The following is a 20,895-nucleotide window of genomic DNA, read 5'->3' on the forward strand; positions in this document are numbered from 1 at the left end:
TTTTAGTTCAAATGTGCAAGCTCAAACTTAAGAAATGTTTAAAATATTTGAGTTTGTCAAATGGTGCCAAAATAAACCATGTCTTTTCTAAAGACTACATATTTAGCTAGGCACTGGCAATGTAAATCTTTCAACCATTTCAAGTATTTGTTTAAAAGCCTCCCAGAACACGTGGGCTCCCAACAAAACTGAAGAATGAAATGTTTAGAACACTGAAGCTCAACAGCTGACTTATAATCGACCTAATATGAGAACACTACTTTGTCTTTTTGAACTTGTGAATACATTTTATTTACCAATGCATGAGAAGAACAAACAGAGAAAGTCCAGTTGTGCAGACCCGATGTGAAATGTTACGGCGATAAGAGTCAGCCCATGAAACTGCCCAGCAGTGATTTCATGTGCCTCACAGCTGATTCTTGCATGGGAGCAAAATCTTCAGCAGTAGAAGTTAAGAAGAAGAAAAGCCAACAAAACCAACAGCCTTATTCTACCTGAAAGAAATAAAGGCTCAGAGAAATCCTGACATTTAGACGGTAAGTTCATTTGTGTACATGGATTAAAGATTTTACAGCTCTTGATCAACTGGTAAGAATATATATATAAAAGTCAGTCTTGTCAAATGTTTCTAATTTGGAATAAACAAATAAATAAATGTGTATATGACAACATACTGACATCACCAAACCATTTCAATATGACAGCTTATTTATAAGAACAGTTTTAATATTCCTTAACATTAATTATTAACTAATAAAGCAAAATTGCTTTGCCATGAATGCATTTAAAGAGGAACCAAGCAGAATTCAGCTACAGGACTCCACTAACAAGACTGAGCTGGCTTTAAACTTTTCAGTATCAGCAGTTTTCCAAACACTAGTGCAGAAAGCCATGCCACCACTTTTCAGCTGTGGGCTGCATGAAAAATAGTACCAAAAGACTAAAGGTCCACAGTTCTTTTCTGTTAAAGTTGATTTGTCACAATATTGTTAATTAGTGAGGGCTTAGGGAAGGCTTACTAGGAATATAATTACAGTGCTGAAAAGCATTAATAATGCTCTTATCCCGAGCCAACATGATGCTATTTACATATTTTACCCTGGCATATACCAGAAATGGCTCCCAATGCATAACGTGCCGCAGGATCATCAAGAGAAAGACACAAAATCTCACGGGGGAAGAACATTTCTGAATATCTCTGTTCTATTCAAGACAGCAGGGACCCTAATTTGACCAGTAATTACAGCTGTCACCATAAGATTCACCTATGGTGAGCCACCTTTCATCGTGAACCGTTTTTCCATCAGGAGGGAAATGAATTGCTACTCCCGGTACATAATCGGATGCAATCTCATCTTTCTCACATATATTAGGACAGAAGTGACAATTGCATTTGTTTGCTGTATGGGAGCAGGCTCTTTTGCACTTTCAGAGCTCTGCACAGGCATCAATCAGTTCCAATGAATAAACCATATGATAAGCCCATTAACCCATTGTCGTTATCGCCTCTTTCTACCGACCAGAGCAGACTTCCTGCCCTCGTTACACTGGAAGGAAAAGTTAGGCTGGGCTCAACAGGACCAGAAGTTCTGCTCAGGGCACTAAGGGCTGGGCCTCCCCTACCAGACCTATGTGATTTATGCTCTCACTTCAGCAGGTGGAGAAGTGAAAGTGTTTTGACATGAGCCACAAAGATACTTTTGCAAACACCCTGGAGGAGCCCAGGAACCTCTTCAGGAACTGCATACCTTTAACGACAGTCACTAAGGAATTTGCCAAAGACCACACACCAGGTTGTTAGCAAGGTAGAGGGAGAACTCAACTGTCTTTGAATCTTTCTGCCCTCAGCATCGTAAATTTCCCATGGTCCTTTTCAAAGAATAAAAACATTTCCCGCTGAATTTTAAAAATCAACACATCCGATTTAATTACAAATAAAATACATTTATCCACATTTGTCATTTATGACAAAACACCCTAAACCTAAATTATCACTGAATTCCAGGCTGCTTGGTGCAAGACAGAGTCAGGAACTATTTTTTCACCTTGGGCATAATGTGTCCAAAAGAAAATTATGGAACAAAACTGTAACTTAATTTTACTGAATCAAGTATCAACTGCAATCAAATGTATCTGACATCAAGCCTGCTAGATGGCTTTTGCATGGCCCATCCTACTTTTCCAAACAAAGCCAATGGACACAAGAGGCTGCAGGTCACAGTCTAGCTGTAGGAAGCCTGCATTCACAAGATCATTCACTTGGACACAGAAATATTGGGGGAAGGTGAGGAGCTCTTGACAGTCCAAGGGGAAGGAGGAACCCAGCACATTTATGCATGGAGCACAAGCCCTGATTTAGTAAACTTGCATTTTCAAAGTAGCAAAAACTTCCTCATAAAAGCTGCCAAGCAATAACGAATATTTTTACACTGAAAAATAAGTACTTCAAAGTTAAATTAAAACAATGTGTAAGAATAAAAGTTTTGTTCTCACAGTGAAGGAAAAGCTACCTCATTGTCCTACAGGGATCTTTGTCCCAGAGGACATGTTTAACTTAACTAAGAAATCACCTTGAAGAGGGGGTTAATTTGGAGATGGCAGTATTTCATATCACCACATTCTGCTTGGAGATGCTGATGACACTATGCTACTGTGAGTATTAAAGAGGAGCTGTGAGAAGAGATGGAATAAGAGCTCGTGGTCACCAGGGAATGCTAAAACAACAGGTGAAATTCAGTACCCATAAATGCTGTATTATTCATAAAACAGTTCTGTCTTTATACAGACTACAATGAACTCTGAGCTGAACAATACAACTGAGGAAGGAGATATAGAGTAGTCATTTTGCTACAGAAATATGAATACCAATAAATAATCTGTCATAAAGCAAGTCCAATGCTAAAAATGGTTAAAACAACACAGAGAATAAAACAGAAAACATCCTTATGACAACCACTAAAGTCACATTTTGTCTGTATCTTGACCACTAGGCACACACCGTGTTGCATCTCGGTAAAAATACTGCAGAGCTGGAAAAAAAAAGATTAGTATGACAAGGCCAATTAAAAACACGGGACATATCCTTTAAATGAGACTAGGAATTCTCTCTGGGAAAGAAAAGAGGGGGAAATGATGCCAAATACATAAAATCACATGGGACATGGAAATCTGAACAGGGAATGGTTCCTCACCATTTCTCTCACACAAAAACTAGGTGATAGCAAATGAATAGAGCTGGTTCATAAGAGAAAAGGAAGTATTTTTTTCATTCAATGCATCATTAACCGCATAAGACCTTGTGAAAGGAACAAGTAGATACAAACAATTTTAATGGATTAAAAAACAGGTCATGAAAAAATGCTGCTAAATACAAAGACACCACCTCTGGCTTGGAATGCCTTTAACTAACAAATTGCTGGGACACCAGATGGGAGAGTGGTCACTAGAACTGGCCTGACTTTACACCCTTTCCTCGGCATCTTCTATTTGTTACTGCCAAAGGAAGTCTTTGGGCTTTGGTCTAGCATGGCATGGTAGTCCTTACATTTTTGTCTTTATTTCTTCCTCAATACCTCCTTACAGCAGAAATGGTTCAACAGCACTGACTGCTCAGGAGATCTTGTCAGCCACTTTGTGCACAGAGCTCAGTGAGGACAGCAGGACAAAGAGCTGTGGAGCCACCCAAAGAGCTGAACAGCAGCACACGGGAGATGGTGAAGGGGCTGGAATCTGGGGGGGGGGGGGGCAATCCCCTGCTTTGGAAGCATTAAAATTTCTTCCCACTGAATAGGTGTGGGGGAGAGGCTCCAGACTCACTGGCTATCTTAGGATTGACCAAAGGTCAAAAAGGAGCACTTCAGAAGTTTCTAGAAGTGACTTGGGTAAATGTGGCTTGGAGGGATGCTACTTATCTCCCTGCAAGAGGTTAGGTTTGGTCAACTGAAACTAGGAGGGGCTTAGGTCTGCAGTTGAAGAAGGTTTAACATTTAAGTGTTTGAAAGAAAAAACAGACATTAAAATGTCTCTCTCTACACATAAAATTAAAATTTCATTTTCTCCAGATAGACTGCACTATCACAACACCTGAATAAGCAAGCATTAAACACAAAGCAAAGACAAGTGGAAGCCTCAGGAGCTACATCCACCTTGCCTGAGTTGGCTGGTCCTGAGGAGACACTAAAGCCCAGCTGGCTCCTGAGATTCTTTATTGAATTTGGGGTTCTCAGAGATTACAGCTGCTTTCTTGAGCAGGATTATATGAGTACTGGCCTGACTGTTCATACAGGGAGATAGGTCACAAACATAACTCTAAGTTCAACTGTAATGTATCTTAGAGTCTGTGTACCCCAAATTTTCCTCCTCAGCCCTCAGTTTCTCCCCTCTCTGTAAAATTCTAGGCTTCAGCCTTTAAGTTCCTAGGGCACTTCATGAGTACAAAAAGCTGAGGATTGACAGTTTAGCCTCTAACACAACCTGGATGGTACTCCTGCACTGCAGTGCAATCAGAGTCTTGTAGGAATGGGATGAGAAGAGGCAAACACTGAAAAGGTGAATTTTTAATTTATAAGGTGCTTTCTGAAATCTGAGAGCTGTTCCCTCATTTAAAAGGACAGAGGAGGGACTAAAAACAATACAGGAAACTTTCTCCACTGGCTGAGATACTGTACAATGTCACAAGGCTTTCATGTTGCAATTTTTTCAGCTGTACTTCCAGTGAAACCTAAATGTAAATTTCTTTTTAATGTAGGCTGAAAATGCCATGTACTAGCAGAAGCTATTCAACTATTGTATAAAGGTATACATTTATCCTGCCCTTTGATGTAGCCACAGTTACTACCTGCAATTCAATGGGCCACGAGTAAGGAGGAAAAAATATCCACCATACCAGCCAGAGGTATTTCTTGAATTTCGACCTACTTTATCAATTAATATATTTAACATACAAATACTGGACTATTTGCAGCCTCACAAATAAAATGTGGGATCTAAATCCTGAAACTGCTTTGCAGCATTTTGAACCTGAAGCCTGCAGTATTTAAAAAAATGACCATGCTGTGCCTTGCAGCAGACTATAGTCTAACATGAAGAGGACAGACTGTTAAAATAAGTATCTACATAATTTTTCACAATACACCGTGCCACAATGCATTTGGTTAAAAACAAACACCTGTTTGCAGTGAAACATTTTAACAAATCACAGAACTCAGCAGCAAAGTAGTTAAACATTTATGATTTGATTTTATCTCAGCTTGGAATGTCGCTGGAGTGTCCCACTTCTAACAACTGTTTGCTAAGTTAAGGCTTCAGTGTTTACACAGTGCTGAATGAAGCAGCCTGGTCACCAGATGTGAAAGCTTCCTTAGACTGCAGCTTTCAATCAGATCACGGTCCTAATGGTCCCTGCTCCAACCTTCTTCCTCAGGACGTCCACCAGCCTTTCCAACCTGAGAGGGGGCAGGGGAGAGGGAGAGGAGAGAAAAAAAAAGGAAGCTAATGTTAGGAATGTTCTGGCTGAAAGAGACAGTGTTTGCACTGAACCAAGCTGTCCTGGTGGTGGTCACGCTCAGAAACAAAGCACTACTGTAAAAGACAGACATTAAGGGAAAATGCAGACAACTTGCAAAAAACTTTTTAACCTACAACCCAACCCATCTGCAGCCAGTGATATATATCAACCCACTTTTCCTTTGTAGTGCATAGAGTATCTGAGGTCCCTGTATGGCATTAACACAAAACCCTGTGCAGCAGTCCTGTGGTACAATATACACTTTGGTGTAAGCAGGACAATTAATTTTTATACTTTAAAAAATATGAGCTGTCCATGGCTCTTGTTAAATGTAGCACTTAACTGTTGTTTCCCCTTAAATAATATCTTGCCCATTATCCAACAGATACTTTTACTGTCCAGTTTATAAATTTATGTCTAAAAGCTGATGTGTTTTATGTAAAAACTTTTTCAAAATACTCAACAAGCCAAGTTTCTGAGGATGTGGGCGATGATATTTTGAAGGTGGCCTGTGTGATTCTTGTGTCAATACAGCTACAGAAAAATTAACAGTCTAAGTAAGTAGGACAGAGAGCTGCCCAATCCTCTTAGATTTAAGGCACAGGCACTATAAACATGTTCAATTTCACTGGCTTAATTTGATCTACATAATTTTGTTAAAGTATGTAGACAAATGCAAAGGACTATATTTGTTCATAATTTTGTATCTATGCCCATTTATCCTCAGCATTCCAGAAATCATGTATTCAAGCTATTTCTTCAATTTGTCTGTATTTTATGGTATCCTTCAATGAAAACTCTCCCACAAATAAACTATCTGTATAAAAGCAGACACTGTGTGTAGCAGTACACTTTCAGAGCCATATCCAGAATATACACACAGCTTCCACAATGGATAAACAGAGCTGCAGGTTCAAATAGCTGCATTCATTGTTACAAAGTTGATCATTTTTTTTGCGTCTTGAAAGACAATTAAAAAAAATATCATACAACATGAGAAATGCAGATAGGAAATAAAAATGACACAGCTTTATCAAAATTGCAAAATGCATTTTATCTCATGAATGCATTAGTAACTTCACTGCACGTAAACTAGTCAACATGGATTTATTGCCACAAGTCATGACTAATGTGCTTGGTACGTATTGAAACACTCTTGTTTTCCAGGAACCACCAAGCACGATGAAGCTACACCTTTCATTGTACTCACCAGGTGACTTAATTCTTGAAATGAGATTAAGAATTCACCACCCAAATGTAATCATCAGGCAGCAGGAAAAGTATGTGGAAAGTTCAGCTCATTCTAGCTCTTACACAGGGACTCTGAGGGAATGAATGCACAGGTGAAAAACTGCTGCTTAGGTAGCAACTGCTAAAAAACTGCTCCTCTCCCTGCAGTTTTCCAACAGGCACTTTTCCTTCTTAACCAACCAGTGCATTTCCCCTTGGTTTTGTAAAATAACATCTACTGCACTTTGTCTTTATGGAGGCAGCACCCAAACAGCCACAACTCAGTGCTGTCAGTCTGTGCAGGTATAAAGTCAGGGATTTCACAAGTTATTTGCTCCTGTAGGTTTTCTCACATGGATGCATCAATGTTTTCTGAGTTCGAAGGATTTCAGCTCAGTTACTGATCAGTCAGTTTTGTCAGCCTCTCTTACTGGGAAGTTTCCCTGTCACATCTGCTGTCAGTCCATGGGCAATTTCAGAAAGCAATGGCAATTAGTCTTCTTTCCCTAGCATGTGTATTCAGAAGCACAGAGGCTTTCTCAGCCATTTTAACTCTTGCTGGAGGTCTCTTTCACACTAGCACCCTCTCTAATGTACCTCAGAGACATAAAAGCACTGGAGAAACATTTCAAACTGTTTGGACAAACAGAAGGCTTGGGCTGAAAATTGTTTTTCTGGGAGACAGCATAAAACCTGTAAAATCTGAGATCATGGCTTATTTAAATCACTGTTCAGTTAAAAAGAAATATTGTGCGGCTGATACAAGGCGGGGGGTGGTGGGGAGGAATGACTTCAGTAATTGAGGCTCCTTTTGGGGAAAAACAAGTTGGATGTCACAGCTTACACACTGTCCTACAACTGGGGTTGGATGTGCACCACTCTGTGACCAAGCAATGTCACTGCACACCAGAGCAGAACAAGGCAGTGAAGGGCTGCCCATGTTTGAAGAGAAATACCACTGGGATGAAAGTAGCTGTCTTCTGTTTAACCTTGAAACTGTCAGGCTCCATTGGAAATAATGAGGCTTAACAATCATAGTTTCTGCTTTTCAAACGAATGATGACTGAAATCATCAAAATGAGGTATTCCTCACCAAATACACACCATGCAGAGCTTATTTGCCTTTTGTTTCAGTCATATGTGGGTTTTCAAATTTATTTATTCTTTATCAGAAGAAAAAAAAAAGAAGCAGTGGACTAAGATACTGTACCTTTGAAAGAGATTTAAGCAACAACCTTAAAGAGAAATGGTAGCAGCTATTTATAAGATAAAATAACAGAGGGCAAAATTTACCCCTACACAGACACAAGACCCAATATACCACTGAAATCCCACTTAAGCCTACAAAATAATGCTATGTGCTGAATCAGTGGTTAATAACTCTTGATACAGGCCTCAGGGGGCTTTTTGGAATGATAATCCTGGACTCTTTGCTCACCAAGGGCCCAACTCTGTCATCCCAACTCACAGTAAGCAACATTTCCTTTGTCAGTAATAAAAGGCAGCTAAAAAAGCCGTTTGTGCCAGTGAGGTGCTACCTGAGAGGGGTGAGGGTGGCAGAGCCAGCCCTCCTTGATAAGGCTCTGTGCCCAGCCCAGTGGGACACTGCAGGCAGCTCCCTCTGGAGACTGAGCATTCGAATGTGGAAAACTGCAGTAATAGTTCTATACCTCAAGATCAAAGGTAATTTAAACAGAAGAATGGAAGGTACTGGGAACTAGTCTCAATGTTTGCAGGGTTTTATTCAAAATATGGAAGACACGAAGAAACCAACTTCTGTTACTTGGTGTAATTTCACCATATTTTTACTTAAAAATTGAAAGCAGCGCTGACTACATTTGATGGCACTCCAAGACAAATTCTAACCAATTCTAACATTCTAACAAATGACATCTGCCTTTTTGCTTCTGAAGAGTCCACATAGTACAAGTAAAATGTGCAACATTACACTTTCTCCTGAGATGTAAGCAAGGACACACACTGAGTTTGCATCTCATGAAGCAACTAAAAAAATAATTCAAGAAGAAAGTATTTGAGTTCATATTTTGGATCAGGCAGAAGAATGATATGGTGGACAGGCCATTCTGTGGTAGTGCTGAAGGTCTAAATGTGCAAGGACAGACACACACACCTTTTGGAATGCTTTACAAAGCCTCTTAAGGGCTCACTCCCCATTCTCACAGATTTCTTCCTTAGAAATTTTTGAAAACCTCAGTAGATGGCCTTCATTACTCCTTAGTTCTTCAAATACTTCTAGAAAATCTGTCCCTTAACAAATAAATTCTCTCAACAAACACCACATCAGCATTCTTTACACAACTATTGTATGCATGCATGCAAAGTGAGTACAAAAGGACATATAAAATACAGGGAAAATCTATGGATTGAGATGGATAGGCACAACTTTGGTTTTATTTCTATTGATTTACATATATCCAAAAGTAAAAAGTAAAAATGTCCAATGCTTTTCAAGATAGATGGAATTTGCATTGATGAAAAGCACAAAGATGATGCTAGAAATACTCTTTATCTACACTACATACTTCTGTAATGCTCAAGGAAATGGAAAAAGTAAATAAAACACACAATTTAGGAAAGGGACATCCAGTCCATCATTATTTTTAAGTTAGCAAAAGACACAATGTTAAGAGTCTTGAACTGCAGTGGTTTCTCCATGCTTTCTCCATACAGATTTGGAATTAAGCAGTTGAATCTGTGTTCTATACAGAAATAAAAAGAATTCCATAAGGGGCTTGCTGCTATGATGTTACAGGTTTAGTTTTGTCCTTTTGAACATGCTGCTAAGCTGTAAGAAGATCCTCATCTTCAGAGGAAAGAACAGGAACACCTGAACAGGATCATTACTAGGTGAGTTTTCCCCAAGACAAAATCTCAACCATTCTCAAATTTTCTTCCAGGTATTCCAAACTGTGTTCCCTTGTCACCTGTGCACACAGCTGTCAATGCCTGGATGGAGAGTATGTTGTTATATGGAATGTTCTTACACACATCCTGAATTGCTTGACAATCTGCTCTGACTTTTAGCAAAGCTTTACTCCTGTGAGTAAAAAAAAATTTGGTTTTAGACTTGGTCTCCATAAAGCAGAAATGAAATCCTAAGTGACAGAGAAGTTTGCTCTGGGAGCCCAGAAGATGAACTGATCAGTGCAAGTGTGTCACCTACTACTCTCTGCTGCTCACTCTCATACACATTTTTGGCTGGCTTCCCTCTTTCAGAAGTCTAGCTCTAACCTGTAGCTTGGGATCAGTAAAAACTCTGCAACTGCTTAAATCCACACAGGTTGGGACATCCTTTCACACTGCTCCACCTCTGGCCAAAGGAGCTCACCCCAAAGACAGCAGTGGTCTTTACTCCCAAGCTCTGAATATGACAGTCAGACAGTCATGGAGGGACCTTCCTGGGAATCTTGCTCCAGAAATAGACAAAATGGACACCCAGCTGACAGAAAAGGGCACCCTCTAAGTAGCCCATGTCCTAATCTGCAGAGCAATATACAGACTAGCCAAAAACAATGGTTTCTACCTGCAAATGGAGGAGTTAAGTGATAAAAACAAAATCATCCTGGATTTTGAAATGCTATATAAAGGCTTATAAACCTAAGCTATAGCCCTTGGTTATCTTTCCAGTAGATAAGATTAGGCTCAGGCTATGAAGATGGCCTTACTTGCATGATTTCTGGCTTCTTGTGGAATGTGTTTTGCTGACACTAATTCTCTTTAGAAACCAAGCTTTTGAAAATATATTAGATAAATAAAATGCATTGGACAAAAGCACTGCAAGCAGTTTAGCAATAGAGTTCAGTGAATGGTTGTTTGGTGAGTGGTCATACAAAAGAATTCACTTGATTTCATTTAGAATAAAATAACTCCCTTTCCCTCTCCTTTCCTTCAGTTTTCCTCTTGGATAAACTTCATAAAATTCTAAATGGCATACTTGTTTTCAGGCATTTTCTGTTGATTCAAGGAAACAAATGACAAAGAGAAGGGAGGCTGCTGTGATACTGGTCCTGCCCAGAAACCAGTCACTTGGATAGGATCATTTACTCAGGAGGCTGGAGCAAACTGGTTCAGCTCTATTATCTGCACAAGGGAACTGGACCCCAGCTGCTTCCCTCTCAGGGGAACAGCACTGTGCTAACACTGGGTGTTGGGGTGGCTTGTTCTCAGTTTCAAAATTTGAGGCTGCTTTGAATAAAATACTTAAGTATTCACTGTTTTGAAGCCTGGTGTCAAGGATATGACCTTGCAGTGCATGACCTATCTACCATGCACACAGCCATCACCCTCTTACTCCTGGCTGAATCAGCTAATTTTTAATTACCCTTATTCTCCAGTTCAGGTAATATTTTTGCTACCTCAAAAGCCTGCCTTTTTAACAATAATTTTTTATCTTCTCAGTAAAAATCCCTGCCAATTGAATTTAATGATCTGCAACAATTCTTTCATAAACCATCATAGTGATAAAGATTACATGTGGCTCCAGTGCACAGCCTGCCTTCCTCTTCTTAACCAAGTTCCCTCTGCATTTTTTAGATTAGAGTCTGGCTGTCTTTCTAAATGGCATGCTGGAGTTCAGCCATGGTTTTGAAGCTGATGCTGGGTACAATTCAGTGCCCTCTGTCAGACAAGTGGCTGGACTGACTGACTGACCACAGTGTTGAATCTAATCTCTACAGGCACCGCTGCCAATTCCTGCCTGCCCAACACTGTGTGTAATGTCACTCCAAAAAGTATGTTCCATTAAATGTACTGGCCTTAAATTTGGCGGGGCAAACCATTCTGCCCCTGAAAAGCACTGTCACCAAACAAGCATTCCTGTTAAATCCCTCTCAGCGTCTTCTCAACCCAAAAGAGTAATTCTGTATATGATTAAACTTAGAAGCAAATACAGCCAGTTGGGCTCTTGACAGCAGACATATTTTAAAATAAACCTGGCTTACACAGGCCTTGGCTAAAATATTAAGCCTTTATCTGTGGTTCACAATAACTAATCTCGTCAAACTGTTTGCCCTCTACCTTCTGTTTGGAAGATTATGAGCTAGCTCACCATTACTATTCACCTTGTGCCATCACTAGCAGCAGAAAACTGAGCAGTAAACACAGTTGGTCTATTTTGACAGCATTTCACCCTGCTTTGCATTGTTGTAGATTGCTACACATTACAGGATAACACAAAATCAGGACTTTGCTTCCATGCTGGATTTAATGCCTTGTGAAAGGTATCGCTCCTTTACTTTCAAATGCCTGCTCAGGACAGCATGCATTGGTTGCCAAAAATAAATGAGCTTCTGAGAAAGAAAAACAAACCCTGAAACAACTATGCTGTATTTCAGTACATCAAAATCTTCAACATATCATAAAGACCAGGCTCTTATTGTTGGAGGGACCATTCACATCTGAGCATGCAGCTGATATTAGAGATAAAAAATGAACAATAGCTGAAATAGAGGATTTAAAGTCAAATGATATTTAAATAATCATCAGATTATTTAAACTAATCTCAAAATTTTCCTTATCACTCCAGCTTGAATCCAACAGTTCATTATGGCAATTTGATGCAAAGCTTACTACTATATTTGTGCCAGAAAAACCTTTTCTATTCCTTCTTCCATAAGCTTGAATTACTTTTAGCACTGACAAGTACTGTTTCCACACATTTGATGTCACAGCTGTTCTCTTAGGAGCAATCTTGACATGGGAACCTACTCCTTACAGTGTACTCCTTATATTTCCATGAAGTTTGTGCTGATAGGAACAGGCAAGGATGTCCTGGAGTTTTTCCTTGTCAAATAGCTCCTGGCAGTCTGTGTCACCTGCTGATGGAAAACTAGCAGTTTTACCTTACGGTAATATGTCTTCCCCACAGAAAGTATTCTGTCATAGTATTTATTCATTCAAAGAATAAATAATGAATAATGAATAATGAATGAAACATTAATTCTTGAAAACTCCTGACGAACACCAGTCCTGCCCCTTGGTAATGATTTTTGATATCATTGGAGTGCCATGAATCAGGCAATCTTAATTGTGTCTCTGAACTGTTCCTCACATTCTTAGGGGAATACAGTCTCAGATCTGGGTTCTTCACATCTACAAACATAATAATAATAATAATAATAATAATAATAATAATAATAATAATAATAATAATAATAATAATGAAAAAGTATCCCACTGAATTAGAGACTAAAATTGCTGAATACAGAGCCTTTTTCTCTAAGCTTCTCAATTTGGGCTCTGAACTGTGTCTGGCAGCAGCTCGCCAGTTTCCTTATACTATATTCAACAGAAATGTATTTCAGGAGATGGAAAAAGGACCTCCTTTATAGAGGATTTTGGTTTGTTCTAAATCCATCTTCAGGAAAATTGAAAAGCAATGTCAAAAATTGATTATCTGAAACAAACTGTTTCAAATTTGCTCAAAATGAACAGTTAGGATTTATTCACAGATCTGCAGAGAATGGCCTTATTAAGAGACTCTAAAAGTTGAAAGTATCAGTCTGAAACCAGCATTTACACCTTTCTGCATGTTATACGTCTTCTAAAGTCAAGTCTGAACCTCTCAGTTGCCTATTTCAATCAAGCTTCGCTTCTTTCAGACACCTTCTGGTCAAGTCCTGTTTACAATGAGTTTGTAGAATTGCAAATACTGATGTGATATAGTGCTGGTTTTGGCTGGGGTAGAGACAATTTTCTTCTGGCTGGTATGGGGCTGTGTTCTGGATTTGTGCTGAACACAGGCTGATAACAGAGAAATGGGTTTGTTGCTGTGGAGCAGGGCTTACACGGAGTTGGATTTTCTGCTTTTTGTACTGCCACACTGGCAAAGAGGCTTGGGGTACACGGAAGGTTGGGAGGAGACAGAGCTGGGAGGGGTGATGCAAACTGACCAAAGGGATATTCCACATCATATGGTATTGTGCTCAGTAGAAAAGGGAGTAGGAAGGAGGTGGAAGGGGGGATATTCAGAGTGATGGAGCTGGTCTTCCCAAGTAGCTGTTCTGTGCGAGGGGGCCCTGCTCTCTCGGACATAGCTGATCACCTGCCTGCCACGGGAAGAAGTGAATGAATTCCTTGGGTTTTTTGCTTGCCTGTGCAGCTTTTGCTTTTCCTATGAACCTGTCTTCATCTCAACTCCTGAGTTTTCCAGCTTTTACCCTTCCAATCACACTGGTGAGGGAGTGAGCGAGCAGCACTGCTGGGCTTGCCTGCTGGCTGGGGTTAAACCACGACAGGCTGTTCCCCAGGTACATCCCATTAAAACACAGCCCTGGCAAACTCCTCTTCATATCATTAACAAGAAAGACAACGTGAACTTTTTTCTTGATTCCACAAGTAAACCCAATGCAGGCTTGATGGCTCTAAGCAGATCTTAATCCTGTTCTGCCTCCCCAAGGTGGTACCACCTTTTGACCAAAATTTATCTGGAGCTCATGGAGAGAAAATCCCTTCCTACAAACCATCAACAAATCCCTCCTCATTAAAAATAGATTTTACGTAGGTTTGTTTTATTTTATCACCGATGTGATACTGCCCAAGCTGGAATGAGAGATGCCCATCACAGCAATTAGAGATCAAGTAGCAATGGAAACAGGTATGGACGTAAGAGGAAAGCATTTACTAAGCTGTTACCTGTGGTAAGACCTTCATAATGGGCTGAGACTGACAGGTGAACTCTCTACCCCTCTGGTGGTTTCAGGACAACTCACACTTGGTCATACTTCTGTATAGTATTTCCAGAAAAAAAGGCAGTCTTCCCCCAAGAACTAACAAAAAATCCATGGACAAAACATCCTCTCTTCCTCCTAATGTTTCCCTTGGGGGCAGTTCTGCCTGGTGATGACATGAGTGGGACTGATTGTAGGAGAAAAGCCTTTTAATTTCTGTTGATGAAAGCATAAAAATTTGGCTTTACATATAGAGTCACAAAATCCTTCAAAAGCATAAAGTAAAATCTACAAAATGCCTTTTGTGTTGAGTGCATCACTTAGATATCCCTTTTATCTGATGTGCATATGTTATATCCCTTAAATAATTTATGATCATTTTATCAAGGATTGAAATAGAAATGATACAACTACATATATTATGAGGCACAAAGTAAATTGCTAAATAAAATAATTTTATTGTACATATTTCAATACCTGCACAATACACAATACCTGGAATGTCTTTCATTCAAAGGCTGAATACTGATACTTTCTATGGGCAAGAATTCCATGATCTGAAGCTAAAATGATAAAACTTGGTCCTAAAGATTTATGCCTTTCAACAACTCAGTGTTTGGATTTGTATCCTTATACCCACATCACAGCATAAATGTTGAACAGGAAAGTTGACCAACTTGCCAGCAAAGCAACAGTGGTGATTTTGGGGTTAAAGCTGTTGTTAGCTCTCATAAACACAGCTGATGCTACCCTTCTACAAAACCTTGTTTAAAAAAAAAAACCTTATGGAAAAATCTATTAATTAATGGCTCAGTAGCAGTTCAGAAACACAAACTATAATTTTTTAAATCAGATAACTAGCCCCTGCTTTATTAAAGGTATACTTAATTTTAAGCAGTGGGAAAATTTAAATGATTTCAAGTTTGCTTAAAATAAAATACTTTTTTGGCTTAGTCAGTTATTTCTTTTTGTTGTTGTAAAGAACTGTCCCAGCAATTCTCTAAAAGGTTATACGTAATTCAGAAGCTTCAGAAAGTCTGGGCTTTCTTTTTGAGCTTCTGCATATACATTTACAGTATTCAATCTTTTGCATATGTTAAGAAACAGTATGAGTATTAACAGAAGGAACCGCAAATTTATTTTTATTCCTTCAGCCAAGCCACAAATAAATGACTCTTGCAAACAAACCAAATACTATTTAGTAACGGCAATGTAAATGCCATGGACTTATTTTATTTGGATATAAAATATTAAATTAAATGAGTATTTGCTGTGACACTCTTTTTATCATCTTGAAAAAAAAAGCAAGTCTGAGAAAAAGTTTTCTTGCTATTCTTCAAGGAGCACTCAATCTGCTGTTGAAAGTTATTTAATAATTTGTCATAGAATAGTTAACTATAAGCTTACAAATACTGTGTCAGCATGCTTCTTCCTATTGGGCAAACAACTTCAAAATCTAATTTGTTTGTGTTATTGGTCTTACTAAATATTAGTCTTTGCAAGTCTGGTTTACACCACTGAAGCTAACTATGCCAACATTCTGATTTTGTTCTGAAGTATTCCACAACAAGCTGATATTATACAATACAAGCCCAAGAGCTAGCTGATCCAGTTTACTGAGTGTATACTTAGTGTATTTTGCTACTGATAAATCAATAAAACCATGTTGTAATCTACAAACTTCCATCTCTCTGAAGCAGCTATAAGTAAACTGTAAATGAACACACAGGTCAAAAACTGGGATGCTGTGATTATGTTGACTCTGAAAACATTTGACTTTCATAGAATACATTTTAGTGTTTGAGAGAATGAAGTTTCAGCACTGCTTTTATTTTCGTGAAAGGCTGAGATGATAAATATTCAAATGACAATAAATATTTGTGTTTATATTGTAACCACCCATACTTTAACAAAACAATATCTGCACTGCAATCCACAATGTACAGAGGTTAAGTAAAAGTAAACCATAGCTACAAAAAGAAAATAAATACTTGACTTTGACTGTATGTGCAGTTTTGCATTCTCCATCCATGTGAAACTCCCTGCAGCCAATGGATACCTTGGCTGTGCAAGGAAAGCACAAAAGGCATATCTGTCCTTTGACTGGGATTTTTTGTCTTTATTCTGTTAAGTGCACCACTGAGCAGAAAACTGGCACTGATCATAAACTGTCAGATGCTACAGGCCTCACTATAATTTATGAGACCCAAAATATCCAGAGGATATCCTATAATCTGCTCTGGCAATATCACACATTATAATTGTATGAGGCTTTCAGTAGTGATACCACAGCCTGCTCTATTAAGGGCAGTCCCTAACTTTGAGTGTCCTGCTCCAGGCTGTTCAGAAGTCCTCAAGCTACCTTCTCTAAAACTAAGGCCACAAGTTTCTTTGAAGTGATAAAGACAACAGCAGTGCTACCAGTTCTCCTTTTCAAGACAAGCATAAAAAATAATGCTTTCAGTTAAAGCATTCAGCCAAACTAAAGAAAACCTGGTTTTAACCCACATCTGCCTCTTCTCAGGGGAGCAGTGCATACCAGGGTTGAAGACACTTCTATGTTTTTCTTTCTGAAGCTGTGAATTTCTACAGAAGAAACATATGAAATGCTATTAGACCTGAAGGTGTGATTCTGTGGGAGGCCATCAAGGGTGCCCACCTGGAAAATGGGAGATGGAAGTTCTGATACTGGTTTTGTATTTATGCTCAAGAGGCATTGGATAAAACTGAGAAAAAGCCCTAAGGTAAGTGTCAGAAACAGGTCTTGCTCCTTGGAGGTGAGTAGACTATTTACCCCTCTCTGATCCTCGCAGCATGCATCATTTTCTGCTACATGGCGCTGCTTCGAAGCAAGGAACAGGGAGCATCCAGAGCAGACCTGCCTGGCTAAAATGCCTCTCTGAGGTGCAGGACATCTGAATCTCCACAGATGGAGGAGAAAACTGAGATCCATTCTGTCACACCCTCGAGGAGAATCCCTTCTCCCAAACAACTACTTAGAAAACAAAGGGTGTGATGGGGGCGGGTGCCAAGGACAGTTTTGAAAGAAATGTCTGAGGTCACACTGCTCTTCATGGATCTCTGAAACCAGCGTGCCTCACTCTGTCTCAGCATGTGCTTCTCCATTTGGGTCTCCAGGAAATCCAGGCAGAAAAGACAAAAAGTCAATTGTTTTATATTTTTTTTCAGTTAGAAGTTTTTTGCTTATGTTTATCCAAGTCCTTCTATCCCAAGTGCTCATCCAAAGTGATTCTTTGGGCAGAGATGTTAACAGTATTAGTGGTATTGAGTTATTAGGCACTCCCTCCATCACAGCCTGAAAATTTTTAGCTGTATTGCAACATGAAGTGCCCAATTAACAAACTGGTGTAATTCAATAAAGATAATATAATCCAATAAGGAAAATACATTTCATTCCAGCTTTCCAAAAGTTACATATTTCCTTTTGTACAGTATGAATAATATGTTAGCCTTACCAAGGGAAAAACTATCTGCCTAGTGATACAGAAATGTGTAATGACAGCAGTCCAGAGAATATGCCAATGATGACTGAATTTGTCCAGCTCACCTTAGATTTGAATATTAGTTCAATATTTTATTTCCTTCAGACCTAAAAAATTGATTTCTGTCTATATGTTGAATTTCTCTGCGGCTGCACATAACCTCATTGGCTTACTCAATTTTTTTTTTCATTACAACAAACAGGTATCTCTACAAGACTGTTTAATTCATCATTTCACCATGCATATTAGTGCAGTCTGAGGGGAATTTTTCTGAGAGGAATCACTGGTGTTAGTGTAGAATTCCAAGTATTTTAAAAAATCCTGACCTTGCTATGTACTGCTTTCAGTTAGATCAAGCATGACTTTTTCACACATTTCAATTAGTCTTATTTCCTCACTGACTACAGAAGACGACTCCAGCCTATTGCTCCTAAATCTGGTACATTCACACAGCCTCTAATTGCTATTATTGGTAATAATTTTGTATGTGATATGAGTGATGGTAACTAGATTTTGTGTTTTGAACTTTCTCATGCTCCTATTCATGTCTGGTATGCCAAAAAAATTTGCATCAGCTCCGCAAAATTCTTCAGAGTATGTGGTAGTTTTGCGTGTCTGGGAATCTTCCATCTGGCTAGTGTGGGTTTCCTAAACACCATAAAACCCTGCCTGTGGAGATTGTGTATCTCTTATGGGCCCCATGGAGCTTTTAATCTGCTTTTAATCATTGTATGAGGCAGCCAACACATCAGTCCCCATCAAGGAGTTTTTTCCATTTTGAAGCCCATTTAATAAGTTTTGATCCAATTCTGAAAACCAGAACCTTTGCTAATTTGCATTGGTATCTTAAACTGACAACAAAAGTCATCTTCCTTTGCTTTCCGTTTCCTTCCATACAAACTCTGATATCCATTGACTTCTGTGGATTGCTATAGCAAGTATAAGATCCTTAGCACCTTGCCCTCACTCACTTGTCTTTTGAATCAACCCACCAGCATCTGTTTCTCAGTAAACTACAGGTCATACCCTTAACTGGGACAAATGAATGCAACTTAGTGTGACAGAGCAAAGTCAATTTGCTGTAACTAAGAAACTAGCTCTGTATCTACATTCTTCAACAAGACACCAGGGCTTACTTTACATTTCAAAACACCAGCACCAGTTAAATTATTCCCCATATGATATGAAAAGATTACCAACTATTCAAACTCAGCAGAATTTCACAGCAGCAGGCAGCTCAGTAGTTTTTTTTATCATTAAAAGAAAAATCACTTTTGACATGTGCTAAATTATTTACTGACACAAATCAGTGAAACTATTTGTATCTATGAAACTGTACTCCTAGCCTCCAGTATTTAATGTTTTGATCTCACATACGCCAGAGTAAAATTCTGTAAGTAAAAACAACAAAAAAAGTGGTTTAGTTTTAATAGAAAAGTCTCAACATCTAAATATAACATCTTAATAAAGTAAGAGATTAAATCATATTTATTGTTTTGAAAGAAGAAAATGAAAGAAATAGCTCTCTCAAATTTAAAATAAAGCCAGCTGAGTTCTCTAAGACTTGGTGGTTCCTCCAAAACAAACAGCTTTAAGTCCCAGTGAATGTACAACTTGTTTCTTTTGTGAAGTGCTTCTGCCTGCAATTTCTAATTAACTAGCTCCATTCTTTCCTACAACAAGTAGCTCAACGCATACAAGCTACAGTGTATACTTCAGCTAAATATATGTAGGTATGATTTTAAAAGGAGATAACTAGTTAACAACATTTGCATGTTGCAAAGAGGCTCAATTAGTATAATAATTCTGAAATCTTGCTTTTAGCCTGTTCCCTGCATAGCTGCCCCATACTGAATACAATCTGCACACTAAAGATATGTTTGCAGTTAAAAATCTCCAGAGACTTTAGACCCATACATAAAGATACTTATTTCGCTCTTTTCTGAGACACTGACCTGTATCCTCATTTAAAAATGAACACCCCATCTTTATGTTATTAAATCTTTGTTTTGATCTATTAGTATTCACCAAAGTGCCATTTTATACAACCCCACACTGAATAGGCGAGGCTGGAGGTAACCATCTGCAGCTTTAGAGTCAGCGTTTGAATTGATGAAAAGAGCTTTGTGTTTTCATTGCCAAGTTTGATTCTTCCAGTCATTAGACATTCCCCTCAGATCGCATCAATGAAGTGAACTCCCTTACACCCATGTGTTAAATTCTCTTCTCCTCATGGTTTCCTTTGCCAGCTATACTCCAGAAAGACTACTGGGTCTTAGCCACATTCTTCTCACAGCTGTGTTAAAAAAGAGCATCAGAGCTCCTTCCCAAAATCCATATGTGTATCTGGTCAGTCCCCTGTCGGAGGGTCACCTCACATTGTGGTGTGATTATTCAAATATTCATCCTTGTTCTTCAACTGCACTGCTCTGATCATTCTGGGAAAGATTAGACCCTCCAGCCAGCACTGAGGAACGTGTTGGACATTGATGTGAAATACGCACAGCTCCCGCACTCAGAAGGCAGATTAGCTTCACTTGCAGAAGAGGGGGACACTAACTACTTAATAAATGTTTGCTTCTTATTTCTTTAAATTTTTTGCATTGTTTTCATCCATGTCAACTGTTGGTAGTTTTTTTTGTTGTTTCATAGATAAACTTATATATCAGCATCAGCTAAGTAAATAAATGAACAAGTACAAAAGCAGAGAAAGCATTTTCAGAAAGGCTGGAGGGAAATTCAGGACTAAACAAATAAAGGATGTGTTCCAGTCACAAGGAAATTTAGGTGGTTAAAAAAAAATCAGACCTTAGGGGTAAAGCAAATGTTATTAAGGATAGAATTTAATTCAGAAGACCACTTAGTTTTCTTATGTATTCAATCAGCTAAAAAATTTTATCCAAAGCTGTAATTCTCCCGACTTCCTCTTTAAAAGAAAGAAAAAGAAAATTGAAAAGATCTCTAATAA

The 20,895-nt window shown here is 38.8% G+C and overlaps 1 protein-coding gene across 1 annotated transcript in view; it reads right to left on the minus strand.

Annotated features, from left to right (window-relative positions):
• Positions 1-5,377: 5,377 nt before the first annotated feature.
• The window catches only part of MIPOL1 (mirror-image polydactyly 1), a gene marked incomplete at its 3' end in the record, with an annotated part of 150,329 nt that continues 134,811 nt past the window's right edge, over positions 5,378-20,895 (minus strand). The window contains exon 11 of the mRNA XM_084207570.1: positions 5,378-5,444. Within this exon, the coding sequence (XP_084063696.1) occupies positions 5,378-5,444 (67 nt within the window). The remainder of the gene's footprint in view (positions 5,445-20,895) is intronic.

Source organism: Fringilla coelebs, assembly GCF_963513975.1.
Source record: "Fringilla coelebs genome assembly, chromosome: 6".
Taxonomy (NCBI): domain Eukaryota; kingdom Metazoa; phylum Chordata; class Aves; order Passeriformes; family Fringillidae; genus Fringilla; species Fringilla coelebs.